Source organism: Mixophyes fleayi, chromosome 11 (assembly GCF_038048845.1).
Source record: "Mixophyes fleayi isolate aMixFle1 chromosome 11, aMixFle1.hap1, whole genome shotgun sequence".
NCBI classification, from domain to species: domain Eukaryota; kingdom Metazoa; phylum Chordata; class Amphibia; order Anura; family Limnodynastidae; genus Mixophyes; species Mixophyes fleayi.
Window position 1 is genome coordinate 46,785,802 of NC_134412.1, and position 18,412 is coordinate 46,804,213.

General features: G+C 40.5%; 1 protein-coding gene across 2 annotated transcripts in view; it reads right to left on the bottom strand.

The window, feature by feature from the left end:
• The window catches only part of DRC12 (dynein regulatory complex subunit 12 homolog), a 104,932-nt gene that overhangs the window by 41,245 nt on the left and 45,275 nt on the right, over nucleotides 1-18,412 (bottom strand). For both annotated transcript variants that reach the window (XM_075191341.1, XM_075191342.1), the window contains exon 5: nucleotides 17,527-17,619. In XM_075191341.1, the coding sequence (XP_075047442.1) occupies nucleotides 17,527-17,619 (93 nt within the window). The remainder of the gene's footprint in view (nucleotides 1-17,526; nucleotides 17,620-18,412) is intronic.

Below are 18,412 nucleotides of genomic sequence, written 5' to 3' on the forward strand. Positions count from 1 at the left end.
TCTTTTGATAATCATGGCAAATGAGGTGGAAGTCTGGAATCTCCAGTCTGCTGCTAGTTGGCAGGCAACAACAGACAAAGTGTCGTATAAAACTGATTTGATATTGGGAGAGCAAATGACACTTGGGCGGCAGTGGTAGGTCGATTTACAGGACTGAACATATCAAATTTTGTAGAGCCAACCAGTAGTTTTAATTTTTTGGACATGACCAACAAATATGAAAGATGGTGCCTGGCATAGTCTAGTGGGCACATAGTACCAGCGGTATAATTTGTAAGCATTTTCCTTAATCTTAATGCAGACAGAGCTGGATGAGGTGTGCTCCCAGATTTCAGACTGTTCTTCTCTATCTAGGTATTCCCAGAGATCAAATTCCCACATTAGTTCATGGGGATCACTTGTCAGTGATGCAGGCAAAGAGAGTTCAGTATACAAAGTGAAGGCAAGCTCTTTGGTGGATGCCTATCTCGAGCAGTGTTTTAAATGTGGTGTGTAAAAACAGATAAAAGTGTTTATTTGGAATATTAAGTTAGGATTGGAAGGAAAGAAATCGAGTGGGCTAAATCATTGAGAAATCTAACACTACTTGTAAGCCAAGAGGTGGAGAATGTGGAGGTCTGCTCTGGAGCTAGAACACAGAACTTGAACAGTGATACCACTGGGTGTATTTTTGCTAATTTGAGGCAGCAAGCGGGGGCAACCATAAAAGGTAGGAGAGTAAGAGCAGTTTAATGGAATCTGCTTCTATAGAGACTAACACTTTTGCTTAGGAGCCATATTTCAGTGGACATATTGGGCCAGCTGTACCGCTTGGTAGTAGGGACACCCAACCCACCATCTTTGGAAGGTCTTTGTAAAAAAATATAGGCATATTCTTTGGCGTATTTGGCCCATATATGTTTATGAATTTAAAGGTTTTGGTGGGAGCGGAGACAAGCACAGGGCGAGTTTGAAAGAAATAAAAGTTTAGGGTCGTAATACAATAATGCACCCAACCCAAGAAATATACTGAGAATTCCAGCTAGCAAGATAAGTTTTAACCTTAGATAAAAGTTGAGTGTAATTCACCTGATAGAGTAGATGCTAATTATTGGTTATTTGCACACCAATAAACTTTAATTTTTGAAAGGAAATTGAGTTTCTAAGGCGGACTTAACTTGGGGAGTATAGCAAAAAATGATAAAGTATTCCAAGACGCAGTAAAGGGGGAAAAATACAGGGACTGTTATCTGGCGGTGGAGTAATGGACCCATGCAATACGCCAGGAACGTGAATTACACAAAAGAAACACTTTACTGGTAATATATTGATAAAGACAAAGTTAACTTGCCAGGACTGGAAAGACTAGTGGTCAGTGGTCTAACACATACTGCTGGATGTAGTGCTCACAAAGTGCCTGTTTTAATAGGAGAAACAATGGTTTAGTCTATAATAGGACTTGGCTGGGCTCCAAGAGCCAGATGGGTGTAAAAACAGCCGGGTGGATCACCCAGGAAATAGGTGCTGGGGAGAACACTGAGCCACATAACTAAATTAGGAACAGAAAGAGAGGTGTGAAAATAGTAAATCTGTGTCAACAGTGTTTCAACTATAATGAATAATGAACAGAATAACCTATAAAGTGTCCAGTCAATTAAATAGTAACACTGACCCATCCACAACACAACAAAAAGATATTAACATTGAATGTTCCACTGGTCCTGTGTGCAAACTGGGGCTTTTTCCATAACTGTGGCTGTAGAATGTCGAATAACTTTAAATAAACGAAAATTTGAGGCTAATGTTCTGATGGTTCCATTTTCTGGCAGACTGGTATTCTTTCCATAAGACCAAAAGCAGTCCAAGAATGAACGTTGCCTGATGATAAGAGCATACAGTCACATGTCGAGGGTACGCTGCATAAAGGGATTGTTAGCATCTGAACATATACTGAATTCTTACAATAGTAAACTGAGAAAAGGGTAACTCGTGGACTAAAAATACCCATTTACAGAATCTCTCAACACAAATAGTGTGATTTAGTGGACAAAAGACTTAAGATAACCAATAAGTCATTCAACCTGTGGGAGGAAAGGGAGATTTGGAAACAAGCGTCCAGGTAATTCTGCATGTTGATAGGCATGGAATCTGTCCATGAGGATAGGATGTGTTTAGTCTTATTAAATATTCGACCAGTCTGTCATTTTTTGCATGTGTATTAATATATAGTCTTTAAAAATTTTTTACAGCTCAGCCTCCTTTTTGATATTATACTTTCTTAAACCCTGCTACTCTGTTTATGAATGAGCCCTTAATAAAGGTCTTGAAGGAACCCCAGAGAATGCCAGAGGTGACCCTGGAGATGTTATCTCCTAAATAACCCTCCCAATCACTAACAAGGTCAGATCCCGCCCCATCAGGATAAGCCAGAATGGGTTAAATGTCCAGAAATGTATCCCTTTATCTGGAGAGAGGCTCAAAGTCAGTGCCAGCAGGAAGTGATGGGAAAACCATCTGGGGAGGTATTCAACAACAGAAACTAATGGGGTCAGACTATTTGAGATAAGTACTAGATCTACAGGTGACAGAGAATGAGTTGTAAAATTACATGAGAATTGCCTAGATGTGGGGTGCCTGAGTCTCCAAATATCTATAAGCCTCAAATCCCCAATGAGTCTGGGATGGGGAAAGGGGTAGACAAAGAGAACAAGAGGAAGGGAGTGGGATACAGAGCCCAATTAGAACCAAGTTCCCAAGAGGAGTGGATAAGGGTGGGGCAATTTAAGGCAATGGGGGAGGAGGGTGGGGGGAGAACTGGAGGGCATGGTTACGAATTATACTGGTAATGTGTTCCATCTTATGTGTTTGCCAAACTTTGGATTGAGTGATTGGATAGTGGGATGGTCAGTTGTTTTCCAGTTTAGGGCAATCAAATATCTCACTGCGGTGAGAATGTCCCCAATTAGTTTTTGTGTATGTTTCAAAGTATCAGAGACTTTGCGTGGAAGAAAGCGATAGAAGATGTTATCTGGGAGTTGGGAGTTAGTGATACGTTCAATCAGGTGACGGATCTTGTTACAAAAGTGTGCTATTTTTGGGCAAGTCCACCATATATGGGACAGGATGAGGTAGAAGCATTGGAGTAAATGGGCCAGAGTCTCATAAGCACCGGGGCACTGGGTATCACCTAAAAAGAAGTTTGTATGAGTCTTATTTAAGTTGTGTACAAATAGAGCATTTAGTGACAGTTTCATGGATTTGGGTCCAGTCCTTCAGGCCAAGGACCTCACCCATGTCTTCCTCCCATCTAAGCTTGTGTCTCTCCTTGGTGAGTTGGTTGTGTTTAATGAAAAACTAATAAAACATTGAGATCAGGCCACTGGAAGGGGATCTGCCAAGACAAAAGGCTTCAGCAAGAAAGGGAAATAAGGGTGTCTGCATTTTATTTTCTCAGGATAGTAATGGCGAATCTGGAGATACTGGTAGAAAGTTGAAGTTGGGAGCCCAAGGCAATCCCGGAGGCCAGAGAACTCTGGGAAAAGGGTCAACGGGACTATGTCATGAAAGAACTTAATGTTATGGGAAGTCCAGAATTTAAATGTGCTGGGGACTAATCTTGGAGTGAGTTTGTTCCAGAGAGGGACATGTTTTGAGGGTCAGTTACCAGGTCAAAAGCTCAGGTTCAAAAGTTCCAAATTGACAGTGTGAATCGTAGATTTAGACGTAGTTGGGAGGATCGGGGCTGATATTTTGGATCAATCCAGAACCACCCGGAGCAGGGGGGAATGTATGTGGAAAAGGTGGAATAGGTGACCTTCAATGTCTACCCACAGTAGAATGATTATTTTACACCGCACCAGGTTGACCATTAATACTCCTATATTGGTATATAGTGGGTAATTTTGTATCACCTATAATAAAGGGTGCACTCACACACAGTATTGAAGTCAATATTGTTGGGAGGAAGAAAGAAAGAGTGTGTCCTAACAAAGAGGCACTCTAATGGTCAAAGATTAAAACTTAAATTTTATTAGTTTATTTTAAAAGTTCTCAATATATTGAGTTCCATGAGGACCTATAGCGAAATATTTGAAATATGAGAAATGGATTGAGTGTTAGAAAAATTAATGTTCTGTTAAGATAGGTAGTAACACGAGACTACCAAGTCGCCCCGCTGCTGAAATAACTCTGTATATTAATTTAATCATATAATATAGATAGTACTGATATATATCGATCTGTCCATATAAAATTAGTGTGGATCAACAGAGATCTCACAATATATATAATGAGGAGAGTCCCTTAATGACTATAGGGATTTTATATTTCCTGCATGAATCCTTATTTCCCACTGTATTTTAATTGTAGTTATCATCTATCAAGGGGAAATAGACTGGCTCATGATTTGATTAGTCATACACACATAAACTGAAACACAGGCAGCAAGATCATATTTCCAGAATCCCACTGGTATTCCCTGTATGAATCCTATTTCCCACTATATTATTATCACAGTTGTCATATATCAAGGGGAAATATACTGGCTTATGATTAAATCATACACATATGGGCTGAAACACTTGCAACGAGATCATGTTACCAGAGTCACGCTGGTATCATACTAAGTACGAGCATAATTGAATTAGCTCATATTATCTGCCACTCGTGTTTATATAGAGCTGGTACAATGTGGCTGGAGTTATTTGCAGCGGACTCTGAGATTAAAGATAGATATGTTCTCTACCTAAAAGCAGAATTAATATTGTGAGGTTAGAGTATACGTCTGAAATTCCCTGCTATGCACAGTGTTTAAAATAGGGAGAAGTTATATAGCTAGATCTCGCTATGTTCTAAGTGTGGAATCCGGATAATCTCTTGTATTAAAAAGGTTGCCAGATCCCGGCAGGTCTAAATCTAAGTTATCTGCCTAAGTGTGTAACAGTCTTTATTAATTAATAAATATATTTTTAACAGGTCAGAGAAGCTAGGAAGCTTTTTCAAGGCCTTTTTCACCATTAATTTTAGAGTTTGAGAGTAGACCGTATTGAGCAATTGCATCTAACACTAGCAGGACAGTGCTTAGGGACTGGTCAGTGTGAGTAGAGTGTCGTCGGTTTAAAGGGCTAATTTATGGTCATGGGGCACAACTGTGATACGCGGGTGGTTGTGGAGGGTGACTGATAGGGGTTCCATTGTAACTGCAAAGGGAAGGGAAGACAATGGGCACCCCTGTCAGGTGCCATTCCTAATATGAAGGGTCACTGATGTACAACCGTTTAGTGAGGATGGATGCCATGGGATTATAGTAGAGTGCTAAAATGCCCCTAAGGATGGGGCCAGGGAAGCCCAACGCAAAGTGTATGACGCATGAAGGGCCAGGCTACTCGGTAAAATACCTTCTCTGTGTGGAGTCCAGCACCAGAGCAGAGGTTGAGGTTTTGTTGACAGCGTGGATTAGGTCCATTACCTTGCGGGTGTTGGCCAGGAATTGACCGGACTTGATCTAGGTTTAATAAGATCGGTATGAACGATACCAGTCTATTTGCAGTTTGGAAAGGAGTTTAAGGTCTACATTAAGGAGAGAGATGGGTCGGTAACTGGAGTAAAAGAGTGGGTCGCGGCCCTCCTTGGGTATAACCACCATGTCCACTCTGGTGGTGGCCCCATTGAACTTCTTTCCATGAATGATGAAGATGAAGAACTCTGGCATGCCACGAGCCGCGGCTTCTGTGATAGCCGCCATGGCTAGCTGTCTGTTAGGGTCTCACGTCCCATCCATCGTCATGATGACCGGGATGTCACTTCCTCTCACTTGTCCTGGCTGTCACCAGGGCAACAGCCAGGAAGCTTCTGACATCCACCGCTGTGGCCCAGCTAGTGTGGCAGCTGGCGCGCATGCGCATTCAGTGCCACTAATTATTACAGCCTCCTAACGCTAATTGCCACCCCTGAGTCTTCCTATGTTCATTTGCTCTCTCATGTTTATAAGGCAGGGAGGGCTTAGCCTCCATGCTGGTTATAGCGTAGATTCCTGCCTGTTGCTGACCTGCTCCTCTGTTCCTGTGGATACTCCATTTCACTGCTGTTTGATCTCGCTGTGACTCCTTGCCAGTTTACCGGATTCTACTTGTTTGCCTGTTGCCCAGACCTCAGCCTGATTATTGGATTTAGTCTGTTCACTTTTGACCCTGACCTCTGCCCAGTTACTGGACTCTGCTTGCCATCCTCCTACCAGTTGCACTGCACCTGCAAAACATAAGCTTCAACTACTAAGAGTTAAGACCTGGGGGCATCTGAGTACTTGTGAGCAAGACTCTCTCAACGGGAAAGGCGGCTGCTATAGGCGAAGACCTCTGATACCTGTTCTAGGAGTTTATGTTTGGAGTGTGGAAGGGGCATGAAAGAAACTTTTTATAGTACATGGCCGGGAAGTTGTTGAGGCCCAGGGCTAATAAGTTCTTGAGTGACTTAATCATGAGTTTCAATTCTTCTGTGGTCATCTCAGTGTGGAGGGCTGCTAACTGAGCACGGGAGAGCCGAGGCAAATGACATTTCTGTATGTACTGTTTAATTTGTTCATTAACCTGTGCCAGAGGAGGGTATCTTCCTTCTGGAGATCAGAAGGAAGATCCCCCTAAGTCGGTTTTATAAGTAGAGATGGGTGGGCTCAGTTCCCCGAGATCCGAACCCATCCGAACTTCGCCTATCCGAGTACCGAGCCGAGCAAGCTCGGTACTCTCCCGCCCATTCGGATTCAAAATCGAGGCAAAACGTCATTGTGACGTAGTCGGATCTCAGAGCTCGGTTCTCGCGATATTTGAAATGCATAAATACCCGCCTACACAGCAATCCATTGCCATTTGACAGAGGGAGAGTGCAGGGTTAGGTCACAGGCTGTATTAGAGCAAGGACAGAGCAATAATTGTATACCTTATTCTTTCTATTATTATTTCAATTCTGATTCCAATTCTATTAGCAATTGGTAGAGCAGGAGGAGAGGAGGATAGAGGAGGCATTTTTTTCAATATATTGCACTACAAGTGCTTTGGGGTGTCCCATATTCCCCAGTGTGAAACAATAATTTTTCTGGCTGCCAAAAGTCATATTTAGCAGCAGTATCTATCTATACAATATTTTGCACTACAAGTGCTTTGGGGTGTCCCATATTCCCCAGTGTGAAACAATAATTTTTCTGGCTGCCAAAAGTCATATTTAGCAGCAGTATCTATCTATACAATATTTTGCACTACAAGGGCTTTGGGGTGTCCCATATTCCCCAGTGTGAAACAATAATTTTTCTGGCTGCCAAAAGTCATATTTAGCAGCAGTATCTATCTATACAATATTTTGCACTACAAGTGTTTTGGGGTGTCCCATATTCCCCAGTGTGAAACAATAATTTTTCTGGCTGCAAAAAGTCATATTTTGCAGCACTATCTATCAAATGTTTTGCACTACAAGTACGTTGGCCTCATTGAAATGGATTCAAAGCAGTCCACATATGAGCAGGATCAGCAAGCAGGTGCTGGCACCAGTCCTGATGGTAGTGTTCCCAGTACGTCATCTGGTAAAGCCTATGTAAAAGTACATAGTCCTTTTAAATCAGGGAAAAAAACACACCCAAAATTTTTTTACCGTGTTGTAGCGAAAAAGAAGTGTAACTGAGGAAAAAAAATTGCCAACATGCCATTCTACACACGCAGTGGCAAAGAGAGAATGAGGTCTTCGTCTTTCTTTATTAGTGGCAGATCAAAAAATGTTACTGAGCCTTCTTTTTGTACGGTCACTCGTGACCAAGCAAGACCAAGTAATTTGGAGTCTAAAAGTGGTACACAACCACTATTACGCGGGAAAGCTGAGCTGCAAGAAAACAGTAAGGCATTAGAGGATAATGCATGCTCTGAATCAGAAATGACACCAATCCCTGTGGAGAGTCCATCCACCAGTGGTATGTCTAATCGTGAGCATTCTGTTTGTGTACCCATAAAGAAGGGCCCTTTCAGCAGTTCTGCTGATGTGTGCCTGAACAGCCCGAGTGTAGCCGGTGATACACAAATTGAGGATGCCACTTTGGAATTAGAAGAGGATGAGGGGAAGATTTGTGTAGGCAACGAGGGTGGTAATGATGATGTTGATGAGGATGATGCAGACAGATACCAAATTGCCTTTCTCAATTTCTATTTGTATCCTAGATTCTGTAACGGCTGAATAGTTTTCTATTTTGCTCCTAGTGGAGAGGGGGTCTGATGCAGACAGATACCAAACTGCCTTTGTCCATTTCTTTTTATATTGTACAGTCTATACCGGCTGAATTTTTTACTATTTTCTACAAGTAGAGGGGGACCTATACAGACAGAAACCAAACTCCCTTTGTCCATTTCTTTTTATATTTAACTATAAGTGTAGGGTGTAATATACACCCAAAGATGGTGGTTGCATTGCCAATAGGTATAGATGGAGAGGAAGACAATCTGGTTTGTGTGTAGAATTAATGATGGCCTACAAGGAATTAAACTGTTTTTTTTTTCATAATTTTTTAGCTTTGCAATTACCTTACTTATCCAAGAAACAGGTGGAGCACTAAATTAGGTTATTTTAGGCCCAAAAAAATAGATTTTTAAACAAAATTGCAAAACAAAACCAAACAAAACCAAAACACGCAAGGGTGGTTTTGCCAAAACCAAAACAAAAACCTGAAGGTAATCCAGATCCAAAACCAAAACCAAAACACGGGGGTCAGTGACCATCTCTAGTAATAAGCATGAAATTGGTTTGCAAATTTTATGGGTCATAAAGCAGAAGCCCTGTTGTGCTTCCCACACAATTGAAGGGAAGGTCTCTGCCGAAGAATTATGTTCTCTGAACTCCTGGATGGTCCAGGCTATCTGGTCCCTGATAGAAAGTAAACACACAAAATATCCTGGCGCAATGAAAACAGATCTCCAATCCCCACCAGAATCTCTCTTGATAGAGAAACAGCCAAACCACACCAGCTGTTGAAAGACCAGTGGAGTCTCAAATATCAAACGCAAAAAATGTATAAAACAACGCTGAGTGTGATTTCCGAAATATCTCTACCAATACCATAAAACATGGATAGATTAATAAAATAACAATTTATTTGACATGTGCATACAAATAAATAAATGAATGATTAACACATTTGCTCATGAATGACCAGCTGATCACATTAAAAAAGATGTAACAAATGATGTCAGTGTTCCAAAGTAGTCTAATGGGGAGTAAATAGATTGTTAATGGCCAATATGTAACTCCTCAAGTGACTCTAAGTTGGTAATGTCTCCAGTGCTCAAACCGAGCTAATAGTCATATGGAACGTAGACTTTGTGAAGTTTGTAAAGCAGGTGTGTCTGCTAGATCTGGAGTGCTCGTATAGTACTATATCCGCGGGATCTCTCAATAAGCCGTATACTCTGAACGATCAGACAAGTTGTACTTAGTCTCCAAGGTTTGTATCTATGTGTGGAATTGATTAATACAATTCATCCGGTATTGGATACATAGGTAGATGGGAACGATCAAGTCTCTAATCATTCATTGATAGATCTCCAAATGACAAGACGGTTCAATCTCTATATGTGGAAATAGTATAAAACTTCATCCGGTATATAGCCAACAAGCAATATCAATACTGTATCAAGATGAGTCCACGAGATCGGTCCTCTTCACTCAGTCCGGCAAATGGTTCACAACCGGACAATCTGGGCTCGGATCTCCCAATGTCTCCCAATAACAGGCCACCTCTTGAATGGAGTAATAATCCCAAAACCGGATAGTAAATATTAGGTGGATACCACATCCAAAGATGATGATCGTAACTAGCAGCACACCACTCGATCTCCACTTCGAGAATGGATCAGTTCAACTGGTCACGTGGACTGATGCGTTTCATCACCGATTGGGGATTTCATCAGAGGTGTGCTGCTAGTTACTATTAACTAGCAGCACACATACCGCTGCGTTCGCATGCGCTTCGCTGCGCTCCCACCAGTACCAGTGAACAGTATATCACTCTAGAATACTGTGGTCAGAGTAGACTGAAGCTAGTGGGAGCACAGCTACGATTATATACATTCAGTGTTACAGAGAGAACAATGCAGATGACGTGGCTTGCTTCTATAGGTCCAGACTTCAGGCGAATCCAGGGTAAACAGGTCATAGGTTAGTTCAAACAACCCCCTCAAAGGCAGAGGGTCAACATTCCAGATGATTCTCCCGCCCAGAAACCAGTTACAACTAGTCCATTAGCATTTTACAGTTTGGTATCACTCTGACTATTTATTCCCTAACATCAATAACTAGAGTATGCAATATGCGATCTCTTCGGCGAATGAACCGGACAGCTGCTGATGAATAGGGGATCAAAATGATATCAGACATGACACATTTCCTATAACCTGAACCTTAAAAAAACACTGAAGTGTACATCTAATCCTAATATATAAACTTATAATAAACCAAATACTATCTGCTCATAAATCACTGTATAACGGAACCAATATGAATATGAATTATATAAATAACTAAATGTTGTAATGCGAGTGTGTGCGTGCTTATTTTACCGTGCGATCGCAGTATGCCACGTGGCATACTGAGTGCAATTGCACAATAAAACAATATTAACCAATATACTTTCGTTCATCCAATTATACGACTTTGACAGATCGTAACACAAGCACTGGCTTGCACCTTACGATTAGGCTCACATTAGATTGTTGGAGATAGCTCCGCATGCAGAGAGACACGTCCCTTCATACTCCCATTACAAACAACATAAAAATTCACTCCGGGACTCCAGCACCAAGTGTTGGAGGCATGGACCTACGGTGGGAAATGGAGCCAGGAGAAATCGGAACAATACACCCCACTGGACCTAACGAAAATAACAACTATACTATCTTCCTTTAGCAACAATATATAGATCTTTATACAATAATACTCACCTGTAGGAATAAGAATAATCATCAAATACCATGTCAAAATAGATACTCATTGATAAAGCCATATTAATTTGCCAGTATCAAATCCTTAAGTGACACTCAGATATTAAATTATTACTTAGATATCACATTAATCTTGATACACAAACACAATTATTCACTATATTTTAATAATTATTTTTGTTATTATTAAACTTAATAGTCAGAATCGACTTCTAATATTTCACAAATTTTGTCACTAACATTATGAAGATCAAATGGATCATTCATGATGAATATTCATTAATTATAACACAATTTAAGATGAGGATTTAGAAATATAATTATATAATGATATATTTTAGATATATGACAGGATGGATTGGTTATATAGAACTGATTTATATTGTTAAATGGATATAAGTATATAAGTATATAAGAACTGTCAGTTCATTCAGTCTGCTTGCCTTGATTAAGCAACAGCGAAACGCGCGTCGGCGTACTAGCTGGCCACACTTGATATTTGCACTAAGAGGAGTCTGATTATTTAACTACCCCTATAAGCCCAGAGTTAGAGGGGAAACCTAGCAGGCAGTTAGCAATACACTCCCCATATCAGCAATCTGTGACAGCGCCTCTGAGTTATCTACCATATAGCGCTATTGAATATGCTGCAGGGTAGATTATACTACAACTGATTACAAATGGCAGGAATGAGTTGGAAGGGATAGCATACTAGCTACTACAATTTTCAAATAACGTTTCTGCTATACTTTACATGTTACGCTACTGAATATGCTGCAGGGTAGTTTCCATTTCAAATGATTGTTGATTTGCAGGATTGAGTCAGAAGGAATTACATACCAGCGTTTGTGATTTATAAGAGGTAATTGGGATATTTTTGTTCCAACCTCTATCTGCCAGCTGGACATTATCAGCCTGTATAGCCTGTTATTTAACAGACATTATATTAGAGACATAACTGCTTATTATGGCGTATGTTTCTTTATTTACTATCTGACTTATTCATATTAATCACACTATTATACCTCTGTACCATATAATTTATAGTGGGATTATATAGGTACGATATTGAGTGTATCCAGCCTTTTATTTATATCCATGGGATTTTAATTGTTATATTTTAGTATATTTCGCTTTTAAGTTATTACTTAATAAAAGTTATGTTTTATAGGATGGTAATTATCGATATTATCTATCAGAAGATTTAGTGCACCTTATATCAGAAACTTCGCTTTTTTCTCCTTTTTGTTCAGATTATACTTGGAGTTTCAAGGTTGCACCCCATTTACCAATTAAGAGATCCTATTTAGGAGATATTTATAGGGATATGTGTATTACAATTGGGTAAAATCTTATAGTCAGTGCGGTGATCCAAACTTTAATCCATACTTAGTTTATACACAAAACTTTTACAGAACCTAACACAGGAATAAAATTAAGCATAATGGTAATTGTGATTTCCTTTGAAGGATCACTACACCCCAAAATTGCAATTTTCAGAAAAAGAGGTGAAATATATATTGTTTACTTGTAACTTCACTTTCCACTAAAAAGTAAATGATTACACCAACAGTCCATTAGAGATAGCTGAACTCACTTCTGCATCTTTGAGACAGTATTCCAATGAGGCCTGATAATTAGAGTCGCTAAAGTTAAGTGATATTGTTAAACACACCCCCTTGTTCCGGATGTCACCCAAGGGTGTGTTTAATTTAATTCACCGGGCAGCATACACTTAGTGCAGAGGCACTAAGAAAAACACTAAGGGGTATATTTACTAAGCTGAGGGTTTGAAAAAGGGGAGATGTTGCTTATAGCAACCAATCAGATTTTAGTTATCATTTATTTAGTACATTCTATAAAAGGACAGCTAGAATATGATTGGTTGCTATAGGTAAAATCTCCACTTTTTCAAACCCGCAGTTTAGTAAATATACCCCTAAGGGTCTGATTCATTAAGGAGCATAAATGGCGATAAGTTATGTATTTTGCGCACACTCTGCGCATGCCCAGAAATAGACCATATGCCAGAGAATGCAGCAACATTCAATTCATCATCGAGCGCAAAGGACACTTACTATAGCCTACGATTTCAGGGGCAGAACAGGGAGGGGAATGGGCATATGAACATAGTCAATTAACAAATTACAAGGGCTTGCCAAGATCAAGCGATTGCAGCAGATGAAAGCTTTGAGAATTTCAAAGATATATGTTTCTCAGTCGTAACACTTGCATCAGCTACAGGTTTGGTGTAAGTAGCAATTACTAGTGATGACAGCTGTGTATGCATGCTAGAACATGTGTTTGCAATCTGGAAAAACTGTAAAAATGCATTTTATGTATAATAGACATTATATTAACATCCTAATAAACGCATTTTATGGGGAAAAAATGTTTGTTTCTTTCAATGTTTTGTCATTAAATTGACAGTGTGACATTAATTGCAGCTTTTTTTGTTTTGTTTAACTGTGTGTTCCTGGATATTGGACGTATCCTGCAGTGTCTTGTCTGTTAGAGCAGATCAGTTCCTTGTTGAATACGAACGTGCGTATATCAGATGTATGTGCGTTTTTTAAAAAAATGCACATTATGTTCGTTTTGTGTTTTTTATTGAATCATGCCCTAGATGAGTGAAATGTCACCCATCCTGTGTTTTAAAGCACCCCCAAATTGTTGACAACTGAAAAAAAACATCAAAGAAACAAGCACTGCGGGCACTACAGAGTGACTGACTGTTTATGGGGCTCCACAGGATATTTATCACCAGGAGAATATACTCCATTTGCTTGACCCATGCTACACCCTGACCACTACAAGCACAGTTCCCTCCAGTCCCACTTTATACTGAAATGTTTATAATTATTCACAAAGTTTTATGTTATTTACATGCAGAAAGCCAGCAACACTGTTTATCAAAAAGTTTCTGCAAACCGTTCTCCTTGGCGCTTGTTCTTGGTCAAGCCACTAGGAAATCCATCACAACAAAAACAAGAGGCACTTCTGGCAGGTAAGTTGGCTTAAATTGTGAACCTGTTGCCTATTAGCAATCATCTGCACTTATCTGCTGTGTGTCCTTTCAGGGGATTAAAGATTCAACAAGAAATCCGGGGTCCAATTACCATTTTCTTAAATGAAGAATACCTACTTTGTAAGTGATTTTTTCAGTATGCTCATGTTACTGTAACACATTATTACTAGATCTAACTCCCCTTGGTTAATCCCAATATTTAGAGCATGTACTTTGGCAGTGGTCTGTGGCCTTAACATGTGTCACCATATTCCTGGCATGTGTACTGAACATTATATGGTCACCTCACCCATGGCTTAAAACATCCTTATACAACTTATGATGTAGAATTTAATAAATGTGATGATATTTATGATAAAGCATGTAATGCATACACCAACCATCATGATTATGCTAGTGTAAATCAAGAAAGGCAGAAATGCTACTATGTTTAGTGGAAGACCAAAAGTATAGTATAGTATCAACAATTTTTATTTATTTCTGTCAAGTGTTAGTTGTAAATAAGTTTTGTTTTGTTTATTTTTTTTTTGGCCGGGGGGGGCACACTTATCTTTAAATCAATAGCAGTCACCAAACCACCAATACACCACAATCCACCAGCCAAATCTATCTCTCCTCTCCTACCACTAATATCTGCAACCCCTCTCAACTAATATTAGGCACTAGGAAGTCTTATATAGTGCAGGTGAGAAATCTTGCGATTTCAGTGGTTTGAAATCAACCAATCATAATCCAACAATGCTTAAAAATCCCAGCATTTCCTTTAAGTTGCCAGCGGTTTGGAGTCTTTGGGTGGGTTTGAAACCGTTGTATATCACTGTCCATCACTTGCCATCTCTGTTTTCACCCTCCAAACCGCTGGATCATAAATTTGGCTTTATAGACCAAAATCGTCATTGATTTGCAGTGGTTACAAACCCGCTGGAAAAAACAACCTATGATAAATTTCCTCCTTTGTCAGCTAAATGATTTATAGTAATTTTATTTATTATATTTGCTCTTGATAAATATACCATAGGATTGTTTGTAAACCCCCAAACTTGTTTCAAAATGTAGTGAAATTAGAGCAGCTTAGTGTCGTATTCAATGAGTCCCCCGACTCAAACCCTGGTGATGGAAACCACATACACAGCCCCTGAACGAAATCTGGGTGGAGGCACTGAGCAAGGAGAGAAGGTGAGATGAGTAGATTGTATGGAATACATCCATACTCCCCACCCTGAAAATCCTAGCTAAAGCGGGTGCTACAAATACACAAACTGCACCATGCCCAAAGACAAATCCTGGGTACCCTACCCTTACATACACTGGTGTAACCACTGTGGGTGCCAGGTGTGTAGTGCGTACAGACCCAGTAGAGGGGGCCCTGTGCCAGCTGCTTAATTTATGGGCCCACCTTGCGCCCACACTTATTATTATTATTAATTTTTATTTATAGGGCGCCACTAGGTGTCCGTAGCGCCGTACCGGGACAAACGAGATTACAATACGAGGTGAGACAGCACAGTACAGTAAACAATAATCACAGTAACTCAGTGAGCTCAAAGCACCACTAGAGGGGCGGAGGAGAGGAGAGGGGAAGGTCCGCCAACGATGGAGTCCAAGAGGGAAGGCACGGATGACAGGGAGACCCCTAGAGGGGAGAGGAGGGAGCGAGAGGGGACGCGGGAAAGAGGGTCCTCAAGGAGGAGGGCTAAGTAGCTGGAGAGCAGAGTTAACAGTGGTGAAGACAGGAGGAGAGAATACCCTGCTCAAAGGAGCGTACAATCTAAGGGGTGGGGTAGACAGACAGAGAGACACGGGGGAGAGATGGAGGAACGGAGGATAAGGATAAGGGGGGAGGAAGAGGCAGAAGAAAAGGTAGGAAGTTAAGTGGGAGACTGGAAGGCTTTAAGAAAAAGGTGGGTTTTTAAAGCCTGTTTGAAACTGGACAGATTAGGGGAAGTTCTGATGGAGGGAGGGAGCTTGTTCCAGTGGAGGGGGGCAGCATGGGCGAAGTCTTGGATACGCGCACGGAGAGGGCGGGATGGAGCATGAATAGAGAGGAGGGTGGAGATGTAGGGTGCAGTGGAGTTGGCGAGGGCCTTGTATGTAAGAGTGAGGAGCTTGATCAGGATTCTGTAGGGGAAGGGGAGCCAGTGAAGGGATTGGTAGAGGGGGGAGACAGAAGAGGAGTGGCGAGAAAGGAAGATGAGCACTTGTACACACAATCCAGCGACTCCTCCTCACCTGGTCCCAAACAGCCCTGTGGTTTTCCCAAGTTCCGCCTGGATCCAAAAGTTTCTGGCATAGGTACTTTAACCGTGTCAACACAGACTCTATGTTGGTGTAACACAGTAATACTGTCCGCAGAGAGAGGGACAAGCTGATAAGTAGAAGGGAGTTTCATGCACTCTGCTGTCAGAGAGGTGCCAGCAGATTGGCTATGCTCCCCTTTGTCATAACTGGAGGCTGAGCAATGCATGCTCAATCCTGTGAGTGTGCAAGATGAGATCTCACAGTCAGATGGCTCTGAAGGGGTCAGGAGGCCCCAAAGGGAAGAATAAACGGTGACTGGGTGGGCGAGAGCTAATTATTATGCTGATGAGGGACGACCATGTCGATGCAGGGATTCATTGTGAGTAAAACTCAATAATACCATCAATTAACCTCCTCCTCATAATCAATCCCTTTCTGTCTATTTAAACACAAGAGAGGGAGGAGGAGGGAGGTAGGTCTAGCACTTGTAATGCACTGGGCACAACCAATGTGCTGGTCACATCTTGTTTTACTGACCATAGGAGTTGGTCAACTTGGTAGATACTCTCTCACAGGTGCAATGGTCTCCTACTATATCACTGTGTGCTAGGATACAAGGGGCTAGAAGAGCACTGGGCTGCTGCTATTGGCTTTTCTAGTGGTATTAGTGGTCAGAGGCATATCACACATGTAGCATGTTGCAGAGTTGTCATATTCTCTGTGGAAATGGAGAGTACTAAATAGACATGAGTTCACCTGTATAAATTTTAAAAAGTTAACTAGGTATGGTACGGCGGTAGTCAGTTTTATGATTACAATAATGCCGACAATAGTTACACTAACCTAAAAATGGCGATTACACTAATTGATTAATTATGATAAGTATGAATTTACATTTTCAAATCACTGTTCATGATACCCAATATAATGGCTGTCTTCACCTTACTTTCATGCACATGTAATTCCTCGGATGCAGACAATATACTTGACAATTTATACAACTTTCTTATATTGTGAACACAAAGGGTATGATACAAGTGTTTCAGCAAATGTTCCAAAGTATGCAAAACACCCCAAAATTATCTATTAATGTACAGTGTGTCCAATGCTCTGACCCATATCCCTACCACCAGTAAGTCCAAGGTCAATTGTTGCTAAACTCCAGTCCCAAATAATACATACGTTGAAGTGAGAAGTCTCTCCATGCATCTAAAAGCTTACATTTCCAGTACACTACACAATTTACTTACAACTGCTACCCAATGTGTATATGTACATGGTAGCTTAGTAAATAAGGTGATTTCCTTCCATACTTACACAATTGTAACTTTAATCCTACAATCTCTTCCTCCAAAGCCTGTACATGTGCTGAGCTCTGCTGTTCCAAATTCTGATGCCGACGTGTCATTTCTGCGGCAAAAACAAACAAACATTGTCCAAACTTGCAGACTCTCTTACTTCTATGCACAACAGAAATCATAGCCATCATATGCGCAACAGATGCATATCAGGTGCACTCAGAGTACAACACATATTCACATTTGCCCATAAGCTCTCTGTACTAAAGGCAAAGGTAATCCCTAGGTATACATTTGCTCTTCAAGATGGATTATAAGAGATCTATGAGCATATTTATCAGAGGACAAACAGCACTATTGCCAGTAAAAACTGGAATTTTGTTAAATATGCTTCATGAATTTTGTTAAATGAAGCAAAGTATAAGTTACCTGTTACCGCTCTGGGCCAGTATCACTAGGAAATCTGAGTATTGCTCACCTACTCCAGCATAATTTTATGATAAATTGCTGCCATATTGCCGTGATCAGGTTTCTAAAGATAAAAAGGCCTTTTAGTCTTACAATAACTAGTTTTATTCACAGCTGATTGGTCACAAAATTCAAGAAATATCAAGAAATATTGAAATGTCTACATGTGTTATCTGTATACAGAGAATATATGTAGCCACATACAATAGATCAGTCCTTACTAGATTTTTATCTTTCTTTCTTGACCTAATCTCTTATTTTTCCCATCTCTTCATTTATTACGTTTCCCCCCCCACAGCATTTTTTTGACTAATTTTATACAGGACATTATTATAATATACCTATCTATCTTTACACTAATCTACCCACATATACATATGCAGCACTTTACTGTCAAATCTAATGTTTCACTAAGCTATCTATCCACCTCAGGACCC